General features: G+C 44.3%; 1 protein-coding gene across 1 annotated transcript in view; it reads right to left on the minus strand.

The window, feature by feature from the left end:
• The window catches only part of AFG1L (AFG1 like ATPase), a 187153-nt gene extending 167862 nt beyond the window's left edge, over positions 1 to 19291 (minus strand). Inside the window, exon 1 of the mRNA XM_004580338.4 lies at positions 18979 to 19291. Coding sequence (XP_004580395.2) covers positions 18979 to 19117 — 139 coding nt within the window. The 5' untranslated portion in view covers positions 19118 to 19291. The remainder of the gene's footprint in view (positions 1 to 18978) is intronic.
• Positions 19292 to 26461: the final 7170 nt, after the last annotated feature.

Raw genomic sequence — 26461 nt, forward strand, 5'->3', positions numbered from 1 at the left:
CTCTTTGTCTCTCCTTCCTCTCTCAGTAACTCTGCATTTCAAATGAATAAAATAAATTTTTTAAAAAGGAAAGAAAAACTGTGTGATGATTACAGCTGGAAATGGATTAGGGAGATCTACTCCAGAACATGCTGAATGGTATGTTGATTATCTCCAGTTGAAAGCACTGGAGAACCTGTGGCTACAGAAAGGGCTGCCTGAGCTATCCTTTGCTGCATGCAGCAAGCCATTAAGAAAACTCCTGAAAGACCACCACCTCCCTGTGCCAGCATGAGAAGATCACCTTGTTGTCAGCAACTGAAAACTTACAGTGCAATGGATCAGTATAAACTAACTTACCGAAAAGACCCTTCTCTCCAAATGACTTAACACCCTCCATGTGGAGCTCCTACTGTGCCCCTTGGAATCCACAGCCCTTGGGCCAGATGCCTCTGTCTTGTCATTTCTTCACAAAAATCTACCATTCTTTATTTCAAGAGCAAAAAAACTTTGAACTTTGGCCATTCCTTCCCTCTGTGTGAGGATTCTCATGTGCGTGTAAAGTTCTAATGGAATGTATTTGCTTTTCTTCTGCTAGTCTAAGGCAAACCAAAACCCTAGAGACTGAGGGCATTCAGAAATAAAAGGGTGTATTGAGCCACTACGGAAGCTAGAAAAAAGCGGTTTGGGGCAGGACGAAGTCCTGGGGCAAATTCTTGCAAAGCTATCTAAGTAGCAGTGAGAAAACGCCCACTCGGGGCCCTAGCGCAGTAAGTAGCCTAGCACTAGGTTCCTCGCTTTGCGTGTGCCGGGATCCCATGTGAGGGCTAGTTCTAATCCAGGCAGCCCCACTTCCCATCCAGCTCTCTGCTTGTGGCCTAGGAAGGCAGCCAAGGACGGCCCAAGGACTTGGGACCCTGTACCCGCATGGGAGACCCAGAAGAGGCTCGTGGCTGCTGGCTTTGGATCAGCTTGACTCTGATCGTTGCAGCCACTTAGGGAGTAAATCAGCAGATGGAGGATCTTCCTCTCTGTATCTCCTCCTTTCTGTATATCTGACTTTGCAATGAAAAAAAAATTTTTTTAAAGAAAATGCCCAGTGGGGTGCCAGTGCCACAATGTAGTAAAAGCTAAGCCTCTGTCTGCAGTGCTGGCATCCCATATCAGTGCCAGTTCATGTCCTGGCTGTTCCACTTTTGATCCAGCTCCTTGCTAATAGCCTGGGAAAGCAGCAGAGTCCTTAAGCTCAAGTCCTTAAGCTACTGCACCCACATGGAAGATCAGGAAGAAGCTCCAGGCTTCTGCTTCAGAGCAGCTCAGCTCCAGCTTCTGTGACCATTTGGGGAGGAAAACAACGGATGGAAGAGCTCTCTCCCTCTCTCCTCCTCCCCGTTTAACTCTAGCTTTCAAATAAAAATAAAATTAAAAATAAATGAAAGCAATTTCATGTGATCTTATGTTTAAAAAGAAAAAAGACAGAAAATTTTCACTGGACCTAGAGCTGAGAGTATTTTGATGAATTGGGGTTAGACTAGCTATTTACATTGATACTACATTGGCTATAAATAAGGAGATGGGAGGTTAAATGTAGGGTGTGGGGAGATAGGAGGACAGTCCACCCAGAGAAAATACTGTTGCGGGCCCGGCGCCGTGGCCTAGTGGCCAAAGTCCTCGCCTTGAACACCCCGGGATCCCATATGGGCACCGGTTCTAATCCCGGCAGCTCCACTTCCCATCCAGCTCCCTGCTTGTGGCCTGGGAAAGCAGTCGAGGACAGCCTAAAGCTTTGGCACCCTGCACCCATGTGGGAGACCCGGAAGAGGTTCCTGGTTCCCGGCTTCAGATCGGTGCACAACCAGCCATTGCAGCTCACTAGGGGAGTGAATCATCGGACGGAAGATCTTCCCCTCTGTCTCTCCTCCTCTCTGTATATCTGACTTTGTAATAAAAATAAATAAATCTTTAGAAAAAAAAAAAAAACACTGTTGCTTCTGGAACGGCTCTGGTCCACAGTCCAGGAAGCTTAGAGTATAACAGGGGTCAGGGGCCATGATGAGCTTGAAGAGTCCAACACATACGCTTGTGAATCAGTTTTTGTTGGTTTCTCCTATAACTGTTAACTAATTAACTTTCCTGATTTCTTTTTTTTTTTAAGACTTATTTATTTTTATTAGAAAGGCAGATATACAGAGAGGAGGAAAGACAGAGACAAAGATCTTCACTCCCCAAGTGGCTGCAATGGCCAGAGCTGAGCCAATCCGAAGCCAGGAGCCAGGAGCTCTTCCGCATCTCCCACACAGGTGCAGGGTCCCAAGGTTTTGGGCTGTCCTCAGCTGCTTTCCCAAGCCACAAGCAGGGAGCTGGATGGGAAGTGGGATTGCCAGGATTAGAACCGGCACCCATATGGGATCCCAGCATGTGCAAGGTGAGGACTTTAACCACTACACTATCACACTGGGCCCATAACTTCACTGATTTCTTACCTCTCCTCCACACCCCTGCCTTGGCAACTAAATTGAGGACAGCTGGGCTCCTAAACACAGCTGAAAGTCCATCTAAGAATCGACATGGAGTGAGGTGATCTCTAGCCTCCCCACCCTGTTGGGATGGCCCAATGAGCAAGGAAGTGCAGAAAGTTAAGGCAGGGAGACCTGATGCACAGGCCTGGTTCTACAAGGAGGCCAAGCTGCCAAACCAGCTTGAAACCATCCACATGGCCAGTTGTGCACAACAAAAATAAGCTTATCTCTTCTTTTTTAATGACTTTTTGTTTTATTTTTATTTTGAATTTTTGAATTTTGTGGTACAATTTCATATGGACTTGGATTCCCCTCCAAACTCTCACCCTCGACAGATTTTCCCCATGTTGCTACAACAGTATAGTCCTTCATAAGGAGTCATAATTCCATCAGTCTCTTATTTAAGTGTGCTCCAACACTGCTGGTACAGACAATGTCAGACAGTCCAGGATCCCATTGTCTACATATTTCCAACAGTTTCATTGGGAGTCTGTCTTTTGTTTGGAAGCAGGGATGCATGTTGCATTGTACCCCCACATCTGGGCATGGTAGACCCCAGTATTCCATCACTATACATTTCCATAAATGAGAAGCCATGAAACAAGATCAACAACTGGTATGAATTAGAACAGCTTATCTCTTCTTTATAAAACAATGTGTTTTGGCGGCTCTGTGTTACAGAATCCTAGCTTGTTCCATAACATAGGGTGCTGAAAACCTGAAAAAGAAAAGTAAGGGTCCTCTGAAACAGGGGGGTCTCACGGGACGCAGGATGGAGCTAGGGTCCAGGGCTGAAGCCAGCAGCTTCAGATATGTGCCCATGTAGCACTGTGATAAATACATTTAGTGTTTGTCCCTGGTTCTTGGCCCACAGCACTTAAAACCCTTAGAACATTCTAATAGGAGTGCCTGCCATTATTTGCAAGGAGTCCTTACCACCACACCTGAGTTTACTCTAAGGCCCTCTGCAAAGGACTGGTAACTGGAACAATCAGCTGGTAAGAGGGTTAGAACCACTGACCTCTAGGAAGGGAGGAGGAGTGGTAAATACTCTTGAAAAGATGAGCAGAGCCTTTGCATTAAGTACGAGAAGGGTGGCGCAGCCCACCTCACCCACCTCTATATACCCTGTCTTCCATTTGGCTGTTCCTGAGTTGTATTTATTATCATAAACCAGGGGCATATTCTATCACCCATTCTTGCAATCTACAGAAACAAAGCAGGAGGGAGGGTATGGGAATTTCCAGATGTGCAGTGAACCAGGCAAGCATGCAGGCAGCCTGGACACCTCATTTGCAATTGGAATCTGGAGTGGGGACATTCTGTGGGACCGACAGAGCCTTTTACCTCTAAGATTTGATGCTCACTCCAGGTTGAAAGTCAGAATGAAGTCAAAGTGTCAGACACTGAAGGATGCCAGTGGATCTGAGACTTCCACAACCAGCAGAAAACTCTTCTGCAAATCCTCCTTTATAATGCTCTGGAATGAGCCAAGTTTAAGAATGCTCAGAGAGGGCCCAGCGGCGTGGCCTAGCAACTAAGTCCCCGCCTTGAACACCCCGGGATCCCATATGGGCACCGGTTCTAATCCCGGCAGCTCCACTTCCCATCCAGCTCCCTGCTTGTGGCCTGGGAAAGCAGTTGAGGACGGCCCAAAACCTTGGGACCCTGCACCCATGTGAGAGACCCGGAAGAGGTTCCTGGTTCCCGGCATCGGATTGGCATAGCACTGGCCATTGCAGCTCACTTGGGGAGTGAATCATCGGACAAAAGATCTTCCCCTCTGTCTCTCCTCTTCTCTGTATATCTGACTTTGTAATAAAAAATAAATAAATCTTTAAAAAAAAAAAAAGAATGCTCAGAGGAACAGTAATTTCTTCACTCCACCCCTTTCCCCACCACCCCTCAACCCGGTGCTCAGCCAATGAATCATCAATGCTACCCAATCGCACACCCATGTCCTAAGCTGCTTCCTCACCCTTCCACTTAGCTCAGGCTCTCACAGTAGCCCTTCTCCCCTAGCCTCCACTCCCCTAGCTGTGAGTTCTGAAAGACCTTCCTCCAACTCCACAGATGACTCTGGTAAACTCCAAGTGTGAGCTCATGAAATTCTTGCTTGGGTCGAAACACAAAACTACCACAAATGTGAAGATGTTAATAGGCAGACAAGAAGATGTTAATAGGCAGACAAGACGAAAAGAATTGGGCAACATTTCTTTTCGTTAAACAGGAAGAACCTTTTGAGGAGCCAAGCAGAGGCTGGCCTCCCAGAGGGGGCTGAGGAGAGCAGACACAAAAAATGAGCTACTTTCCTTGCAAAGGTAAAAGCAGAGGAGATTCCTTATCTTGGCAGCTACAACTGGCCCACTGGAGACTTTGGGCTGATTCCTGGGAAGGTCAGATAAACAACTGGCTGGTGACGTGGAACTTCAGCACTGAGCGGACTCCATTTCCATTTTATCTGTTAGGCCCTGCTCAGGAGCTTAGTCCATATAGTCTCCCGTAGGGTGCTGTTTAACATTTGAAATTCATCTGTTTCAAGGAGTGACTTTCAAATTTTAGTAGCACCACCTTTTTAATGTACAAAAATTCCCAGGGAATCCTCATTCTTTCACCCAGACTGTCTGCATTTGCCAACATCCCCTGATGCCATTTCCCCACTTTAAAATGTGAGACTGCTTGTCCATTAAGACAGCCTGTTTGTGAGACTCGGCCTTGAATGGTCCTGGGAACTTGAGCTCCATGAGAGTTTTCACCAGCCCAGGAATGTTAAGAGTGGTTTCCTACACCTACACTGTCTGATGAACAAAAGTAGCTTATGCAAAATACCATTTCTGGGGCCCGGCGGCGTGGCCTAGCAGCTAAAGTCCTCGCCTTGAAAGCCCCGGGATCCCATATGGGCGCCGCTTCTAATCCCGGCAGCTCCACTTCCCATCCAGCTCCCTGCTTGTGGCCTGGGAAAGCAGTTGAGGACGGCCCAAGGCTTTGGGACCCTGCACCCGGGTGGGAGACCCGGAAGAGGTTCCTGGTTCCCGGCATCGGATTGGCGCGCATTGGCCGTTGCAGCTTACTTGGGGAGTGAAACAATGGATGGAAGATCTTCCTCTCTGTCTCTCCTCCTCTCTGTATATCCGGCTTTCCAATAATAATAAAATCTTTAAAAAAAAAAATACCATTTCTATAAGCCCGGCATTTTGGTACCCACTTCATGATCTCCCCATATAAGACACTGAAGGTGTTACATCTCTAGTGAGTGTCCCTGACAAACACTTCACGCTTGTTCTCACGACTGCCTGCTCGTAGAAATAAGTGTGTATTGTACGCCTCCAGCTACCCTCCAGGCCCTGCTCCCTGCTCCTTTTCCCTTTGCTGATTTTGCTCTGATTCTGATGCTGTAATAAATCATAGCTGTGAGGACAACTTGGCACCGAGTCCTGTCAGTCCTCCTGGAGAATCAACAAACCTGCAGCTCCTCTGGGAGCCCTTGATGCAGACAGTATCCTCAAGTTGGGGATCAAGGAGTCCTCAAAACAGCTCTTGCCTGCCTTACAAGACTGTTGTCCCTCTGCTCTCCAAAAGGCATTCATCAATTCCAGAAATGAACCAGGGTCCACCACATGACATGGGTGACAAGGGAATATCAGAATCCTTGAGTGTATGTGTGTGTGAGTGTGTGTGTGTGTGTGCATGTGTGTGCGCTGCAAGGCAGAGATAATCTTCCATCCATTAGTTCACTCCCTGGGGCTGTGTAAGGAACACGTGGGTGTCTGGGACTCAACTAGTTGGTGCTACATCTGCTGCCTTCCAGGAGGCACCTTAACAGGAAGTTGGAATCACAAGCAGAGAAACCAAGACTTGAACTGTATCTCCCAATGGGGGATGTGACCAAAGCAGTCACTTAACTACCACACCCTGTGCCCACCTCATTTCCTGTGTTTTTTAACAGCCACAGCTAAATTTCCTTGACCCCACAGCCATGGGACATCTGCCTCTTCACCTGCTCTCCTCATCACAGCCAAACCAGCCACATTACCTTTACTGCTAACCCATGTGACATGGCTTCTGCCCAGGTCCTCCTAAGGCCAACTGCTGCCAAGTCCTGCAGCTACTCCTCAGGCTTCACGCTCCTGATTTCACTTTTGAAATATCTCATTTTATTAAGTTATTCACAAGAACTGTCAGACCTGAAGGGCACGCATGTTGGTTTTTTGGTTTGACTTTTTTTTTTTCATCTGCCCAGGGAGAGCTGGAAGTCCTTCCTTTCCACTTGTAATTTCACCAGCCTACCATCATTAGGTACTAGTGCAAGCTTCACTCCCACTTCTCAGAACAGAAAATCAAGGGGCACTGAAATGGATTCAGCGAATCAGCAGAGAGAGAGAGAGAGGATGGGAGAGAGAGAGGATGGGAGAGAGAGGATGGGAGAGAGAGAGGATAGGGTGGGGGGGAGAATCAATCAGGCAAGATACGCAAGGCTGAGATTGGCCAGCTTAGCCCTGGAGAGCAGCTGTATAAATTGAAATACAAAAGCCTTCTCAAAAGCTGCATTAAATTAAGTCTGTTACTACATCAGCGTACACAAATTATGTGATGCTGCTGCCATATTATTTTGATTTGTATTAATTTGTCTTATTGTACTCCAAATGGACAGTGGGGAAAATGCCATTCTGAAATTCCAGCGCTAATCTGCAAACATAAATGGAAGAACTTCAAAGGCCTAAAGACTCTGTGTCTTTCTAATACCTCAGTTTCGAACCAGATTGCACTATTTACTCCTAAACCAATTCATGAAAACTCTACTAAATTCCACAGGCCTTTTGCTTAGAAGATGTGGCCAGTACCTTCAAGTGTTAGCCTCTGAATGATTACATTTCATTAAAACTTCCTACATAGTATTTCAACAATCACTTCTAATTTGCTTCTAACCTCTCCCAGGGGTAAAACTGAGTTTTCTTGGGCTCTGATGAAAGTGTGCGATTGCTTTGTTTTCTGCCATCATTATGTAAACACAGCTTTAATATTTTGTTGTTTGGAGGTCAATGTTGCGGCTTGTTGGTTGAGCTACCGCCTTTGACACACCCATATAGGTGCCAGTTGGAGTCCTGGCTACTCCACTTCCAATCCAGCATGCTGCTAACACATGTGGGAAAGCAGCAAAAGATAGTCCAAGTTCCTGGGACCCCTGCTAACCATGAGGGAAAACCAAATGGAGGTCCAGACTCCAGGCTTTGGCTTGGCCTAGTCCAAGCTGTTGTGGCTATTTCAAAAGCAAACCAATGAATAAAAACATTCTCTCTCTCCTTATAAGCCTTTTTTTTTTTTTTTTTTTTTTAAGGATTTTGTTGTCTTCATTTTAAAATAATGACATTTAAAACTGGATCACATGCCCCTTTAACTCCACAAGGGCCACATCCCTTCTTGGCCAAAATTTTCTTGTATTTGCATCTGAGTACAAGACACTGAAATCTCACACAATCTTCGATATGGTTTTAGCCTTTCTCCAAGTAACCCGGTTAGTTAGTCTTCCTACCACAGCAACCCTGTCCACTTTACCAGGGCACACAAAGAATTGCTGCCCCTCTTTTATGGGAGCACTTTGTGGGATTGGTATTTGTTCAATTTCTTGCAGAAAAGTTGATGAGTTTTAGGAATATTCATTAACTTTACAGGAGCTTTATCAACAGGAGCTTTATCCCACAATTTTTATGAAAGATACATTCAATTACCTGAAACAGAAAAAGAAAGATCTTTTGGTGACTGATTCACTATCCAAATACTTGCGACCGTCAAGTCTGGGCCAGGCTGAAGCAGGAGCCAGGAACCCCATTTTGGTCTCCCAAGTGGGTATCACAGACTCACATATGTGAGCAATCATTTGCTGTCTCTGAAGAGCAGTAGCAGGATTGGAAGCAAAGCAGCAAGGACTTGAACCAGCACTGCAATCTGAAATGTTGACATCACAAGCAGCAGCTTCAACCCAGTGCATTTCCCGCAATTTTTAAGTTTTTAAATCTTAAAACATAAATTAGTACCAGTATGAACTCTGGCTATTGTGCTTCTGATCCAGCACCCTGTTAATGTGCCTGGAAAGAAGCAACCTACGGCTGAATTAATTCAGTCTGTCACTCACTTGAGAGACATGAATGTGAACCAGCAGATGGAAGTTCTCTTTTTCCCTTTCTCTCATTCTTCCACATCTACCTCTCTGATTTTCAAATAAATAATTAAATAAGTCCTTTTAAAGAAAGAATAACAAAAAAAATATTAATAGGCTTAGCACACTAATCTAGCACCTAAAGTCCTCGCCTTGTACGCACAGGGATTCCATATGGACACTGGTTCTAATCCCAGTAGCCCCACTTCCCATCCAGCTCCTTGCTTGTGGCCTGGAAAGCAGTGGATGGCCCAAAGTCTAGGGACCCTGCATTCAGAAGGGCATTCAAAAAGCATATTGCAGATTGTAATCTCAAGAAGGGAAGGAGTTCACACATCCATAAACCATGCAATGAGACTAGTGATAAAACAAAGAACAGTTGATGCTGAGGCTGAATAACATCCCGGCACCTCTGTGTAGTATATAGATGACATCGAGAGATATATGGGAAATGAATGAATGAGAGAAATATAGTAAGTCTTCAGTGTTTTAAAGGTAGGCAGGTAGAGTTCGGACAAGGTAGCATTCAATAATCTGATGCATGCATGGGTAAGTAAGTGAATTAGATACTAGCAGTGCTGATAGGTATAAACATCTGTCTCACATGAAATTAAGAACATTTTATCGATGTTGTGCCTCGGAGAGAAGTTACAGAAAGACTCAAATTTAAGCATAGAGTTTTTCACAATTAGGGTTATCCAAATAAGAACATAAACTACATGCCTGTGTAATATCAACATAACCCAAACAGCCTCTTCAGTTCTCCAGTTCTATGCACTGATGTCTTTATAGCTTGCTGCACAAAAAATCATGGAAAATACTTTTCCATTTCTTACTAGATGGAGAGAAATAACCTGAGTGATTTATCTACATACTGTATGTCAAATCTCAACAGCTTTCTTGGAAACCTCATGATGAAAACAGCAATACCCAATTCCTATGAGCCTCCAGGTGCGGAGCATCCAGACAAAAAGGCAGGGAAGTCCTGGAGAACAAAACCCATCCGTGGTTATCTACAGGGCCCTCTGCAAAGTGTGAGAAAAATCAAAACTACACTTTCTAGAATTCAAAGCACTGAAATCAGACTGGCTCCTTTGCCAATGCCAAAATTTACCAGAAATAGAATGGCCTTAGTAAATCTGTGTAGAGCTGGGTTCGTTCCATTTCTAATCGCTGACTGGAATCCACTGCCTCTGTATTACTATTTTAATTTATTCCTAGCATAGCTGCACATTTATATAACATTTCTTTTTTTAAACCAATGAAGTCTTGGTTTTTCTATTAGAATATACATGAGATACTATTTTTTGTGCTATTTACTTATTTGATAAAAACAGAGTGATAAATAAGAAAAGATACAGATTTTTCCATTGCCTGGTTGACTCCCAATTCTCACAACTGCCAGGGCTGGGCCAGGCTGACTCAAGGAGCCAGGAATTCCATCCAGGCCGCCACCCAGGTGGATAGCAATGTCCCACACACTTTAGCCACCATCTGCTTCTTTGCTAAAATGCTGGATGAAAAGCAGAGCAACCAAGACTCAAATCAGTACCCTGATGAGATGAGGCTATTCCTCTACACTTGGCCCCTATGCAGCATTTCTCATAGTTTCCTAAGGGTTTTCTTATATGCTAACCTATCTGAGCCTTATAAGTGCTTCTGCAGAGCAGGCAGAATTAGGAAACCTAATCCCATTCTACAGATGAGGAGATAGAAATACAAAAGTAAATAATTTGGGGCTGGCACAATGACTCAGCTGGTTAATTCTCCACCTCCAAGCACGGATATCCCATATGGGCATTGGGTCTTGACCTGACTGCTCCGCTTCCCATCCAGCTTCCTGCTTATGGCCTGGGAAAACAGCAGAGGATGACCCAAAGCCTTGGGACCCTGTACCCGTCTTGGAGACCTGGAAAAATGTCCTGGCTCCTAGCTTGGGATCAGCTCAGCTCCAGCCATTGCAGCCATTTGGAGAGTGAAACAGTGAATGGAAGATCTGTTTCTCCTCTCTGTAAATCTGCCTTTTCAACAAAAATAAATAAATCTTTTTTTAAAAATTAAATGATTGGTCCTGTAGTACAGACTGAAACCAAATCTACACTCCAATCTTCTCAGGTCAGGCTTTATTAGTCATCTGGCATCCCATATGTTCACCAGTCCTAACACAGAATGGATCAAAATTCTTCAAAATAACAGTTATGGAATAATGAGGCTTCACTTCTTCACAAAGAGAAAGAAGACTGTTGCCAAAAAGAACACATGTCTAGTTAAGTGAAATCAAAACTATATAGGAATTTAGATTCCTAGTTTAAAATGTTTACCCAACTGCTGTGAGAAAAAATGCACAATCAGGAAAAGCACATTTAATATTTCTAAAGGGCTGGATTAAAATTTCAGCAGTAAACTTCATTACTGTAATTAGATTTTAATGCATATTGATTAAACAGCCATTCAAATACAGTACTCACAATTATTCATGGGTTATTTAGACATTTGTATGAATTTCACAAACTGGGAACAGTAGCCACTGACCAGAACTGTTGTGCTGCACGACAGAGACCCATGCCAAGGCCACAGCCAGCCCCTTTACGCTCGATTGGTTTTAATGACACTCAGAAGATAAACATTCAGCTGCTTTATCAGAAACTGTGGCCATCATCAATGGCCCCTTAAAGTCAAACTGATCAGTGACGTTGAAGACCTGTGTGTGATTCAGTGATGAATAGGAGAAGCGTGGAATGGAAGAAAATCAAATCTTAATTAAACTCTTTCTTTAGAAAAACAACATAAGCCATCATCAAGGAATGCATCACAAGATGATTTACTTTATTTATAAAAGGCTGATTTAGAGGCTTTAAAAGGGTGCTTTTGATTTAAATAGAACAAATTATGAAAATTAAAACTAAATGCTTCCTGGTTAACATTCTTTCCTCAAGAAGATGTTTATCTTAAATGTGTATAACTTTACAAAAGGAAAGAAGTAGTATTTCAAATTTCAAAATAACAAATCAGTAAAATACTGCCTGAAAATCTGAATAAAATTATTCTGCAGCAATATCGGCATGGCCTAGCATACTGGGTAACTCCTTAATATTCACTCTGTTCAGGCAGCATGTAATAATGAGATCTAAGGGATCTATCTCTTTCAAAAGACTATAAACACATCAGATGTATTCACTATGTTGGTTATTTCAAACTGCATATGTGCATACCTACATAAATGAGAATTGTACATTGAATCTACAAGGGTCATATTTAAGACATATATTACAATCTGCCACTGAAGAAACCACTATAAGAAATACACATTTGGGGGTTCGGGCCTTGGGATTCGGGGGCAAGTGACGCTCCTCACAGTGTGGCGGCTGTGGGGGGTGCCCCTGCCGGGTCGGACCCAATGCTGGGGGCTCACGCCAAAGACACTGCCGCAAGGCAGTGAACGAGTCCTCGGCCTCCCCCAGGGCGGCCAGGGCACCATGTGGTGCCAGGCTCTGTCTGCTGGCCGCCCGGCCAGGGAGCTGTGGGGTATTGGTTGCCTGAATCGCTGCTTAGGTAGCTACTTGAGTCAAGGACGCTAAGTCATACTGTCTAAGGTAGAGGCCAGGGCAAGTGAGGGACTGAGATAAGCTGAGTCAGAGCAACCACTGGCAGGCACATGATCTACGGCTAGGAACAGGCCCAGTTGGGGAGGCATGGGGACACCTTAACTGGGTTGAGGTTCCCACCAAGGGGTGCGTGTGCTGTAATGGGGGCTGCATTCTATCTAGGAAACAGTTGTAGTCACCCGAGGCACTAGTGTGGGCTGGGATTGGATGCACCAGGCCAGTTCAGATCCTAACACCATCTGCTGTCATGAAGAACCAGAGGGTAGATGTGGGACTGATTAGGCTGGGTCTCAATCCCCTCTTGAGCCATGCGTGAGTTGTATGTGGGTATGGACGAGCCATGGCCGGGCTGAAACATCCAACAACAAGAACCAGAATGGGGTGAAAGCCAGCCAGGAAAAGCCACTGTTCCTGCTAGGACAGGAGGTGAACTGGGTAGAGTTGCTCAAGGACCCCCTGGCATGCGCAAAATCTGCCATTGGGAGGCGTTCTGATGGAGGAGCCTGGGCAACTCCTGTGGCAGGACACAATCCCTGCAGGTTAGCGCAAGAAGCATGATAGGAAACAGCCCAGAATAGGCCATGGAAAGTTTCCCACTGGCACACATTCAGCATGGGTCAGGAGCAGACCAGGCTCAATCAGTTCATGTCACCCACTGGCAAATCCGATCACCAGAACAGAGTGTGGGATGAGCCGGGTTTGGTCGCGACAAAACAAGTACACATTATGGAATGCCAGGGCGTGGTTGCCTGTACTGGATTTGACTGCAGCATCCAACCAGCACACGTGAGATCCAGGAAGGGAGGGGCAGAGCCGGCAGGGGGATTAAGGGGCTGGTCCCCTCGCTGGACAGCTACTCCCACTGGAGAGCGTGGGCTGGGATAGAGACAGACCAGACTAGGCAAGGCTACATCACCTGTGCGCTGCATGTGGATTAGACCAGGGAAAAGCCAGGCTGGGCTGATTATCCCTGCTGGTGCAAGCATAAATTAGAGTGGGTGAGGGATGTATGGGCATAGCTGCAGAAGCTGGCACTGGGGATTAATTCTGTCAAGTCAAATCACAGAACCACCTAAAGAGTGCACAAACCGAGACAGAGACCTGAAAGGGAAAAAGTGGGTTCCCCCTTCTTGGGTCACTACTCCCGCAGGAGGGCATGAAAACTAGGACGGGGGCTGGAATGGCTAGATAGAGAGGCACTCAACAACACCCGTGAGGGCTGGATGGTTGAGTTGGTTAGATAGAACTAAGCTTTAATACCCATTGACAAGTACAAGAGCCAAATGGGATGGGGGACAGACTGGTCTTCTGCTATACATACTGGCAAACCAGGGTAGGGGGCGGGCCTGGTGGGGGTTATTGTGGGTCGCCCCGACTAGGCTGCAGCTCCCACTGGTTGATGTAAGGGCCGAACCAGACTGGACTGCAACACCCATTGGTTCCAGTGCAACTCGGGACTGAAAACAGAACCAACCCAGCAATTGAAACCACCAGCTGATCGGGGTGATGGACTGTGCCAGGCCCTGTGCTTGCTAGAACATGCAAGAAACTAGTCTGGGAATACCTCAAAGTTTCTTTGGAGATCTCCCCAATCGAACTGCTGGACTCAGAACTCTAATCAAGAAAAGACAGAAGACAGAGCAGATCAATCATTCATCTCAGCTATATGTTGGCAGCGAAATATGGGGCAAACGGAGACTTTATGATGGACCATATCAATCAGTGGACGACCTCATCGAGCGAAACTGGCAGCGATTCATAACCGGAGAACTATTAACACCACTCGAGCACATATCTCAGAGCATGCCCCACATCTGGGACTCGGGGTGGGCGGGAAACTGGGTGGGGCTTCTCCCTCAATATTCCCCTTTACCTCAGATACATGATGGAAACAATATGGACATAATAGTATTACCCACTTCCCTATCCCCCTGAACCTTTTTTTTTTCTTTCTTTAACTGTAATTAACTATGTAAAGATTGTCAACAACAATACAATAAAATAGATTAAAAAAAAAATTAAAAAAAAAAAAAAAAGAAATACACATTTGGGCCCGGCACTATAGCATAGTGGTTAAAGTCCTCGCCTTGCACGCGCCAGGATCCCATATGGACGCCAGTTCTAATCCCGGCGGCCCTGCTTCCCATCCAGCTCCCTGCTTGAGTCCTGGGAAAGCAGCTGAGGACAGTCCAAAGCCTTGGGACCCTGCACCTGCGTGGGAGACCTGGAAGAGGCTCCTGGCTTCGGATTGGCTCAGCTCCAGCCGTTGCAGCTCACTTGGGGAGTGAACCATCGGACAGAAGATCTTCCTCTCTGTCTCTCCTCTCTGTATATCCGCCTTTCCAATAAAAATAAAATAAACCTTTTTAAAAAAAATAAAGGAAGAAAGAAATACACATTCATGGGCCTGGCACAGTAGACTAGTGGCCAAATCCTTGCCTTACATCCACCAGGATCCCATAAGGTCACCAGTTCATGTCCTGACTGCTCCAGCTCACAACCAGCTCCCTGCTTGTGGCCTGGGAGAGCAATTGAGGACAGCCCAAAGCCTTGGGACCCTGCACCCGCGTGGGAGACCCAGAAGAGGCTCTGGGCTCCTGGCTTTGGATTGGCTTAATTCTGGCCATTGCGACCACTTGGGGAGTGAACCATAGAATGGAAGATCTTTCTGTCTCTCCTTCTCTGTAGATCTGCTGTTCCAATAAAAATAAATATATCTTTTTAAAAACAATACACCTTCATACTTTCACACATTGACAATTGCCTGGTCAAGATTAGATAGATAAGTTGTTAAGAGAGAATAGCCTCTTGGAATGCAGCAAGGAAGAGAAGTGAGCAGGAGGCAGCATGGTGGTACAGTGAGTTTAGCTGCCACTTGCAATGCCAGCACCTCATTTTCAAGTGTTCTGCTTCCAATTTGGCTTGCAGCTAAGGCAGCATGGGAGCCAACAGATGATGGATCAAGAACTTAGAGCCTGCCACTCATGTGGAAGATGGGGTGGAATTTCTGGCTCTGGCTTGGCCTAGCCCTGGTTGTTGCTAACACTTAGGGAGCAAATTAGGAGATGGAAGCTCTCGCTCGCTCTCTGTCCCTTTCAAAAATAAACAATTAAAAAAAAGGAAAGAAAGAAAGAAGGAAAGAAGAAATGGGACCCCAACAGAGGAATGTGAGCAAAGGAGACAAATCCCAGCAGGAAGAATCTGTCTAGATGTTTCTAAAGCAGAACATGATTTTAGACAAATCTTGGTCAAACATCAGAAAATTATAAACATGACTTTGGGAAATCAAAGGTGGGATACATTCAAGCCAAACCTAAATGATTTTTCATCAGAGGATTTATATAGTGTATTACAGTTCCAGGTCTCAAACTGAAATATCAATTTCCAAACTCTACGTCTATTAGTTCTGTAGTTTCTTTTTTGTTAATAAAAGTGATCTTTTTTAAAAGATACACATATTTTTTTAAAAGTCAGAGTTACAGAAAGAGACATCTGCTTGTTTACTCCCCAGATGGCAATGGCAAGTCTGGGCGAGGCCAAAACCAGCAGCCTGGAGCTTCATCTGGGTCTCCCACGTGAGTGGTAGGGGACCAAGTGCTTGTCCATCTTCTGCTGCTTTTCTCAGGCCTTTAGCAGAGAGCTGGATTGGAAGTGGAGACAGGACACAAACCAGCACCCATACGGGACTCCAGCTTCATGGGGGGTGGTTGTACCACCTACAAAACCGTGTATTGTGAAAAGAAAGATTCAGGGGGCAGGTGCTGGGGTACAGTGGTGAAGCCATCACTTGGGACAGCCACATCCCATGTCAAGGTGCTGGCTTCATGCATGGATTCCACTTCCCACTCCAGCTTCCGGTTAATGTGTGCCCTGAGAGGAGGAAGATTTTGGCTCCTGTCATGGGGCTCCCTGCCATCTGTGTGAGAGGCCTGGATTGAGTTGAAGGCCAGCCGCAGCCATCACAGGCATTTGGGGAGTAAACAAGCAGATGAGAGCTCTTTCCTTCTGCATATTTGTCTCTCTCCTAACTGCTCAATCTCTCTCTCAAATAAATGGCAAAAAAATTAAGCTAATTTGTATTACCAATAAATTATGCCAGTTCTTAAGGCCACAGGACAGGGGTAGAGAGTTTTAACTCTGCTCACACTAATATCAAATTGGGAATAATTGCCTATGTATATAGACCCAAAAAAAAGATTTTGGAGTTAAAGGTAAATATGAGTCATCATTTACTAGCCATACCTAAAAATACAGCACTGTAATACAGAAGGACACAGTAACAATGTACACTCTGCATATTATGTTGCCTGTATAAAATAAACAATTTTTTTTTTATTGCAAAGTCAGACACACAGAGAGGAGGGGAGACAGAGAAGATTTTCCACCTATTGGGTCACTCCCCAGGCGGCTGCAATGGCTGGAGCTGAGCCAATCTGAAGCCAGGAATTCAGAGACTCTTCCAGGTCTCCCACGCAGGTGCAGGGTCCCAAGGCTTTGGACTGTCCTCAGCTGCTTTCCCAGGACTCAAGCAGGGAGCTGGATGGGAAGTGGGGCTGCTGGGATAAGAACTTGTACCCATATGGGATCCCAGAGCATTCAAGGCAAGGACCTTAGCCACTAGGCTACCATGCTGGGCCCAAAATAAACAATTTCTAAGGGTGCTTTGGCTAAAGCAATTCAAGACATGCAAATTTTTAATTTTTAGAAAGCTTAGGAGCATTCTGCTGAGACAAGGCATAAACAGAAAGCCAAGAACATGCTCCTCCTCTCCTCATTCCTGTCTTCGTTTCTTTCTCTGCTTTAACATTAACCTAATGCTTCACTCACATTACTCCGTAGGAAATAACAGAATTCAAAATAGAAAACTGAGATGAAACACAAATATAAACTACACATAATGCCCCTCCACAAGATCAAGAAGAGGACAGAAGTCAAAATTGTAAATCAGACTTCCTAAATACTGAACAATATTTTGACAAAATTTCCTTTAGAGTGGAATGAAACATGTTAGATTACAATTACCTTGACCTCTTCCCTAACTGCATTTTATCAATTCCCCCAAATCAGAACTGGCTGGATTTTGAGCACAGGAGGGCATAAATGCAGTAGCATGGTCTTTAGGATCAGATCTAAACTCAGGGATAGCCTGTACCTGAGCCCACACTTTCTGCCGCCTGGTAACTACATCACCTGTGGAACTTTAGAGTCACACGATTTCCAAAATGAGATACGATAAGTAGAAAGTACTTACTGTATTACACGATGCAGAATAAGCACACAGTAAGTTTTATGCATTGTGGTAACAACATTCCTTAAATGTTACATTAATTTTCATCAATTATGGCTCATGCGTAGCCTGCAATGCTATTTCAGCAGTTTAAAAGATGAAGAAGTTCCACATTTGCTGATCACAAATGATCTCCAATATATACTAAATTGAAAATAAAATTAGCAGTAATAGAAGTAACTGTCCTAGGCATAGAAGTTTCTTAGTATGTTACCATTACTGTTTCTTTTTTTTTTTTTTTACCATTACTGGATTTTAAAATCCAAATATTTACATACAAGTACCTCTGTGCACACATAAACTGGCAGCACAAGAGTATGCTTAAGAATAAACCGGTATGAGAAGTTGCCTATGGGGCAGGAAAGCTAAGCAACTAAAAAGCAATAAAAAGAAAAATTCTACATTTTACTATGCTCAATACTGCATTTTTTTTAAAAAAAATGTAGATCATTATTGTATGAACTATTCCAAAAATAATAGCTGAAATAAAATTACGTATTATGTCCTATTATACAAAGTACATATTATATCCTGGTTTATCATACAAGGTGCATAAACTGATTTTTGCAGAAAAAATCTAAGGTGACCTAACCACACTTGCAGTATCCATTATCGATGAAAATGGACTAAAGTTTTCTTAGCTCAATTGGCCAATGAGTATCAATTCATAAAGGCATATATTTATTACAGTATATCCATGTATTAAGTATGTAAGAAGGGGTGCTTGGAGATGAGAAAGGTATATGGAGGGGAGGGGCAACCAGAACAACCTCATTCAAAAACCCTATCTGCCCATGAGGTACCAATCACGGCGCCTAGCGCGGAGGAAACCTTACACAAGCTCCCTGCCCCTCTGTATCCTGCTGTCCAGCTAGAGGCCAAGCAAAAGAATCCACATTCATTCCCTCATGAATGCATACAGAACGAATGAATGAATGAATCCCGGAGAAAAACACCCTCACCTCACCCCCGAAGACCCTACACCCCCGCCCCCCTGAAAAGAACCGAACCCACATTCTGAGAACGCTCCGGACTTGGCATTCCCAGAATCCCGGGAGCCAGGGGCCTGCAGGGGTCGGAGGCGGAGCTCCTCCTGAGCCCCCTGGCCAGCCGGGATAGTCTGGGAAAGGGTCGTAGTGCCGGGGACCCACACTTGGGGGTCCTTCGAGTCAGTCACTGTCACACCTGGTTCAACGGGTCTCTCATGTCGGACAAGGGCCAGGCACCTCTGGCCCTCAGAAAGAAAGTCTCTCCGGGCTAGAGCCCTCTGCGCTCAGGCCTCCCTTCAGGCACAGGCAGAATAAAGAGACACAGAAACACCTCTTGAAGGCACCCTCAGTTCCGAAATGCCATGAACCCCGGAGGCAGCTGGGGGCGACGCGGAGCGGAAGAGTGACCCCAGACGCTCAGCCTACTCATGTCACAGTCACTGACCTTTCCAAAGGGGCTTTCCTGGGGCGGTGGCTAGAGGAGCAAGAGCGGCGACCCAGGCCCCGAAACCCAAACATCGCCCTCTCAGCCGGCTCAGCGCTAAGGAGCGCAGGGTAACCAAGGGCGACCAGGAGGCCGCCATCTTGAAGAGAGGAAGAGGAAAACTATATTGAAACACAGAACAGAGGCTGTGGCACAGTCCAATCTAACCGTACTCGCTCGCTGACGGCTCCTCTCGAGTGATAGAGAGAACAACCAAGGAACGTGACCTCCAGAACAAGAGAAGCTGGCTGCCTGAACTCCGTGCCTTTCAGACTTTTCCGGAGCGGCCGAAGACTACATTTCCCAGCGTGCAACGCGCCGCCCAGGGTGGGCGGGGCAAAGGTCTGCTCTGGCGGCGGAAGGGAGAGTTCTCGGCTCTCGAGGGCCGCTAGGGAACGCAAAGCTTTGAGGAACGGGGAGACGGTTATGATGTGTATCATTCCCTTGGCTTGGAAAGTTAACGCACGTGATTGATACACTGAAATCCAGATAACCTGGAGGTGGCTCGGTGGGCCGTCATCTTTGAACAAAGTATTGACTATCTCCTTACACCCTCCCACCCTCATAAATAATAGCCCTCTCCGCCCTTGCTTTTTTTTTCTCCTTTTCTTTTGTTTTAGTATCCAACTCATCCTTGGGAGTGTACCTAAAATATTCTCCCACCACTATTCCTGTCAGTATTTTAAAAATTATGACTAGCTTCCAATATGGCCCACATTCAAAAATATTTTGAAAGATTTTCTAAGACATAGGAAAGCCCATGGCTCTGAGTGACTGGAGGATGGATGGTGCAGCTGGAAAGGAACTTTTTTTTTAAGGTTTTATTTATTTTTATTGGAAAGTCAGATTTACAAGGAGGAGTAACAGAAATATTGCCCATCTGCTGGTTCACTCTTCAACTGATCCCAATGTCTGCAACTGAGCTGATCCCAAGCCAGGAGCCCAGAGCCTCTTCCAGGTCTCCCACGCAGGTGCAGAGTCCCAAGGCTTTGGGCCGTCCTCAACTGCTTTCCAGGCCACAAGCAGGGAGCTGGATGGGAAGTGGGGCTGCCAGGATTAGAACCAGTGCCCATATGGGATCCCTGTGCTTTCAAGGTGAGGATTTAGCCGCTAGGGCCCTGGAAAGGAACTTCTAAATGATCTTCCCTCATGCGACACTGCAGAAAATGTCACTGAAAAAAGATGCTAACACTATCATAGGCAGGAGGCGGAGAATGAGACAAAGAAAACAATTCAAATTCTGGTGTAACTCATGGAATAACTTTGGCTTGGGAGTGAAGGGACGGTTTCCAAAACTTTCACAATCAAGAAGACCTGCTGGGGCCGGTTAAGCCACTGCCTAGGTCACAGGATGAGTCCCTGCAGCTGCACTTCCAATCCATTTCCCTGCTAATGCACCTGGAAAAGCAACAAAAGACAACCCTATCCCTGCCACCCATGTTGGAGACCCAGAGCTAGGCCTGGCCATTTGGGAAAGTGAACCAGCAGCTAGAAGATCTCTTCTGTAACTCTGCCTTTCAAATGAACTGAATAAATCTTGTGTGTGTGTGTTTTAAGACTTATGCAGATGTACATAGAAGAGAAGAGACAAAGAAGATCTTCCATCTGTTGATTCACTCCGCAAGTGAACACAACAGCCAGGAGCCAGGAACTTCTTTCCGGGTCTCCCCTGGGTGCAGGGTCCCAAGGCTTTGGGCCGTCCTCCACTGCCTTCCCAGGACTCAAGCAGGGAGCTGGATGGGAAGCGGAACTGCCAGGATTAGAACCGGCGCCCATATGGGATCGCGGGGCGCGTTCAAGGCGAAGACTTTAACCTCTACGCTATCGCGCTGGGCCCAAACTGAATAAATCTTTAAAGAGACAAAGAAAAATAAATAAATAAAAACCTTCCAGAACAGGAAATAGTATGAACAAAGGCAAGCAAAATGTCTGGCACATAGGAAGGAGAAAGTCAAGTTTTAGGTGAGTGAAAACAGATGCAAAGACAACACTAAGAAGAGCTCCAGAAAGTTGATCAATTGGTCCACACTTGAGAAGGAATTTAAAACAAACAGGAGAAAGTGTGGCATCGCTTCTCAGCTTTTTGGCTAAGATCAAGTGTGAGGAAAATGAGGCACAACATAGTAATTTTGGGACTTTTCTAAAAACTCTTTGCCTTTCAAATAATATCTTTCTTCTTCTCTTCTCTTCTCTTCTCTTCTCTTCTCTTCTCTTCTCTTCTCTTCTCTTCTCTTCTCTCTTTCTGTCTTACTCTCTTTCTCTCTTGACAATTCCTGGTGCCTTGATGGCATAGTGGCCAAATCCTCACCTTGCACACACAGTGATCCCTTATGGGTGCTGGTTCGTGTCCCAGCTGCTTCATTTTCTTTTTCTTTTTTTTTTTATTCATTGATTACATTGTATTATGTGACACAGTTTCATAGGTATTAGGATTCTCCCCACCCCTCCCTGCACCCTCCCCTCATGGTGGATTACTCCACCTTGTTGCATAACCGCAGTTCAAGTTCAGTTGAGATTCCCTCTTTGAAAGCATAAACTATACATAGAGTCCAACATCTTATAGTCCAGTCAAATTCCTCGACTTCTTGGGGAGACCCTGTCTGGTCCAAGGGCAGAACCAGCAGAGTATCATTCCGATCAATTAAAAGCTCCAACATACCCTCACCAACAATTAACTTCGTTGTGGAATTAATTGATATAGTATTGAGTAACCAATATGTTGAAAACAAATGCGATTTCTTAACCACATTCTGTGGTCGAGCTGCTTCATTTTCCTTCTAGCTCCCTGCTTGTGGCCTGGGAAAGCAGTCAACGAAGGCCTAAGTCTTGGGATTCTGCACCCTCCTGAGAGACCTGGGAGAAGCTACTGGCTCCTGGCATCAGATTGGCTTAGTTCTGGCCCTTGCGGCCATTTGGGGAGTGAACCAATGGATGTAAGATCTTTCTGTCTCCTCTTCTCACTGTAAACCTAATCTACCCTTCCAATAAAAATAAATACATCTTTTAAAAAGAAGTATCTAGAAAAGGACAGATAAACTAATGAAATAAATGAAAGAGAATGGTCAGTGGAAAATGTACAATTTTAGGAATCAGAGGATATACAAGCATACTTTATGGAAAAATGAAACTTTAAAGATAAGTTTATTTGGGCCCGGCACAATAGCTTAGTGATTAAATCCTCACCTTGAATGCATTACGATCCCATATGGCACCGCTTCCTGTCCTGGCTACTCCACTTCCTATCCAGCAACCTGCCTGTGACCTAGGAAAGCAGTAGAAGATGGCCCAAGACCTTGGAACCCTGTATCCATGTGAGAAACCCAGAAGTTCCTGACTTCTGACTTGGAATCAGCTCAGCTCACAGCCATTTGGGAAGTAAACCAGCGGATGGAAGATCTTTCTCTCTGTCTCTTTTTCTCTTCTGTAAAATCTGTTTTTCCAATAAAAACAAATTTTAAAAATGAATATGATGTTCTTGAAGTTTACAGTACAATGTTGTACACTTAGATTGTAAAATAGTTACTATACTGAGGCATATTAACCTGTCATCCCACACAGCTATTTTCTTATGGCAATAGTAGCTGAAATCTGCCTATTTAGCAGACTCCAAATACCATGCCATTTCTTTCAGTCACAAGAGTCTTCATGTTACATATTAAGTCTCTAGAGTTGTTCATCCTATCTCGTACTTTGAACCTTTGACCTAAACATCTTACTTTTTTCTCCTCTCCTAAACTGACCTGGTAGTGACTGCTTATTCATTATTTCTGTACATTTGACTTTTTTTCCCCCAGTTTTCAAGATTCTTTCAATATTAGCTTATTTCCTTTCGAATAATGTCTTCTAGGTCCTTCTGTGTTGTAGCAAGTGACAAGAATTGTCACTTTTAAGAATTGATAATATTCCTGTGTGTATTTAAAGATTTATTTTATTACTTGAAGGCAAAATTACAGACAAGAGAAACAGAGAGATCTTCCACCTTGTGGTTCTCTCCCAAAAGGCCACTACGGTTGGGTTTGGGTAGGGACAAAGCCAGGAACCAGGAGCTACGTCTCCATCTTCACATGGCTTAAGGGCCCCAAGCACTTGAGCCATCGCCTGCTATTTTCTCAGGCTACAGTTGGAAGATCTTCTGCCTCTCTATCACTTTCTTTCAAATAAATCTTTTAAAAACCTGAGGCTTGGCATGGTGGCCTAGTGGCTAAAGTCCTCGCCTTGAACACGCTGAGATCCCATATGGGCGCCAGTTCTAATCCCGGCAGCTCCACTTCCCATCCAGCTCCCTGCTTCTGGCCTGGGAAAGCAACCAAGGACAGCCCAAAGCCTTGGGACCCTGTGCCCACATGAGAGACCCAGAGGAGCTCCTGGCTCCTGGCTTCAGATCGGTTCAGCACCGTTTGTTGTGGTCACTTGGGGAATGAATCATCGGATGGAAGATCTTTCTCTCTGTCTCTCCTCTTTCTATATATCTGATTTTGCAAATTAAAAAAAAAAAAAGAAAACCTAAAAAAATTTATTCTTTATTTTTTTGAAAAGGCAAATCAGATTTACGGAGAGGAGAGACGGAAAGCTCTTCCATCAGCCGTTCCACTCCCAAAATGCCCACAATGATTGGAATTGAGCCAGTCTGAAGCCTGGCAAAACAGATGACCCAAGTCCTTGGACCTTTACATCCATGTGGAAGACATGGAAGATACTCTTGCCTCCTAGCTTCAGAACAGCCCAGCTCTGGCCATTGCAGTCATTTGAGGAGTGAACCAGATCATGGGAGATCTTTCCGTCTTCCCCTCTCTCTCTAACTCTGCCTTTCATGTAAATAGATCTTTTTTTTTTTAGACAGAAAAGTCTATTTGCGAAGCGACCAGGTGAGCAGGGAAGGGAGAGGGAAGGGGAAGCACCTCTGGAGAGAAAGCCGGGAGGTGGGTGCCTCTTGAAAGAGGAGGGAGAGAGAGAGATACCCTACATAAATCTTTTAAAAAAATGTTTTAAAGAAGAAAATCAGGCCTAGCAGCATGGCCTAGCGGCTTAAGTCCTCGCCGGCGCCAGTTCTAATCCCAGTAGCCCCACTTCCCATCCAGCTCCCTGCTTGTGGCCTGGGAAGGCAGTTAAGGATGGCCCGAAGATTTGGGACCCTGTACCCGCATGGGAGACCCGCAAGAGGTTCCTGGTTCCTGGCTTCAGATCGGCACAGCACCTGCTGTTGTGCTCACTTGGGGAGTGAATCATCAGACGGAAGATCTTCCTCTCTGTCTCTACTCTCTGTATATCTGACTTTGTAATAAAAAAAAAATAAATCTTTAAAAAAAATGAAGAAAATCAAGGACTGGTTTCTTCTTACCTTTCCATCTTTTATCACCTAAATGCTTTAAACCCAGAAAAAATCACCTGGCCTGCATGATTTATCAAAACATCTTGTTTTAATGAACCAGTACATGCTACTCTGGAAAAACTGAAAAAATTGGTCTCATCCAACCACTGACTGGCTCAGTCATTTCCTAAACATAATGATACTTTTTCCTAATAGCGTGTAAATCACAAAAAAATGTACATAATCTTTAACAATTATTAATTAAATTTCAATATTTCTACGACAACCTCAAAAATGTTCTGGAGTTTAGTATTGTGTATGTGTTTAATATGACCCATTGCATTCACATGATGCACTTCATGTAGTATGGACATATAGAGTTCATTCTCAAAGGACCTTCCAGACCTGATTTTTAATACAGTCATGTTATATATGAGTTACAATAAATGATTTGTCCAAGGCAACACAGCTAATACCTTTCTTGAAGCTAACAGTTAGGACTGAAACCTGACTTTGTGAAGCAGTTCTTCAACAGCCCTTACACCAGATCTATATAAAGGAAAAAAGTAGACTGCCACATAGAGCCTTGACGGCTGCTGATAAATGGCCATAGCCAATATGGTTTTGCTGACTGGTTAGTTGGATCTGATACTATGCTATGGGGAATCAAAGGGTCCTGCTGTTCTCTCAGTTCTATATACGACCTACTTAAAACAATTAAAGTCTTTTTTTAAATTTTTATAGAAATAAAGTCGATCTAAAGTGCAGTCAATATTTAAAACTTGAAAATGCCATGATACAATTTATAAGCTTCCATGTTTTTTTAATAATGACTATTTTTTAAAGATTTATTTTTTTTTATTGCAAAATCAGATATACATAGAGGAGGAGAGACAGAGACGAAGATCTTCCATCCGATGATTCACTCATCAAGTGACCACAATGGCTGGAGCTGCACCAATCCAAAGCCAGGAGCCAGGAATTTCTTCCAGGTCTCCCATGTGGGTGCAGGATCCCAAGGCGAGGATTTAAGCTGCTAGGCCACTGTGCTGGGCCCAAACTTCTGTGATTTTAAGTCTAGTACTTGCTCAGGGTGACAACACATGGAAGAAATCAGGATTTGACCTAAACTTCAACGAAATCAATCATTGTTTCACTTTGTTTTTCAAATAGACAGCCAATGGAGATTGCTTGAATAAGATTTAGATCAAGGTAACTTGTATTTACCCAACTTTACTGATGATGGAGAAATTCCTAATTAAGACAAAAACAAAACAAAACCGACATGGCCGTTAGTAACAGGCATATCTAATTCAGAGTGTTCCTTCATTCCAAGGCCAGGACTGGAGAAAACTGAGAGACCAGAAGAGAAAAGTGTTATGAAACCTCTAATGTCTATATACACCAATTGTAAAGGCCCAATTTTCCCAGCATGCATCTCATTTAGCACAAGCAATTCTCATCAACTTCAAAGGGAGAGATGTGCGCCCACAGATCCAAGTTTGCAGTTCCCAGGGCTTACTCAGCAGGAACATAGGCTATAAATTATGGCACCAGGCTTTACTTTTTTTTTTTTAAGCCAAATCATCCCAGCAGGATTTTGAACCTTCAGTTATTGGAAATAATCAATGGTCCCTTAAGATACCAAATCCACTTGGCTTTACTTCATACATTAATCTTGCTGATTACCTTAGATAAGCTATAGTATATGGTGAACAGATTGATACGCAAGGCATGGGATGTAGCTGTTGGCTATACTGTTATCTAGTTGTAGAGCATCAAATTGCCAAAATTTATTCTGAAGGCAATTTTATTCACAGCAAAGAGAGCAAGAGATATAATTTCACATGTTTGCTGTTCAACAATTTTTAAATATATGTATGCATTTAAAATTCTGTTTACAAGTACTGTCTGTCAGCTTTAATTTGATACTTTACTACCAGGTAAATTATCTTTTAATGTAATTACCCTTATATAATAATTCTGATCTTGAAAGTGCAAAAAGTGACTAAAGGGCACTGTCTAAGAAATAGATTTCTGTATTTATATTACACAATGTTTCTGCATATAATTTCAGTGTTATGTCTAATTTATTCTGGACATTATTATTATTATTAAATACTTACAAAATGGTGT

The sequence above is a fragment of the Ochotona princeps genome, chromosome 1, assembly GCF_030435755.1.
Source record: "Ochotona princeps isolate mOchPri1 chromosome 1, mOchPri1.hap1, whole genome shotgun sequence".
In the NCBI taxonomy this organism is placed as follows: domain Eukaryota; kingdom Metazoa; phylum Chordata; class Mammalia; order Lagomorpha; family Ochotonidae; genus Ochotona; species Ochotona princeps.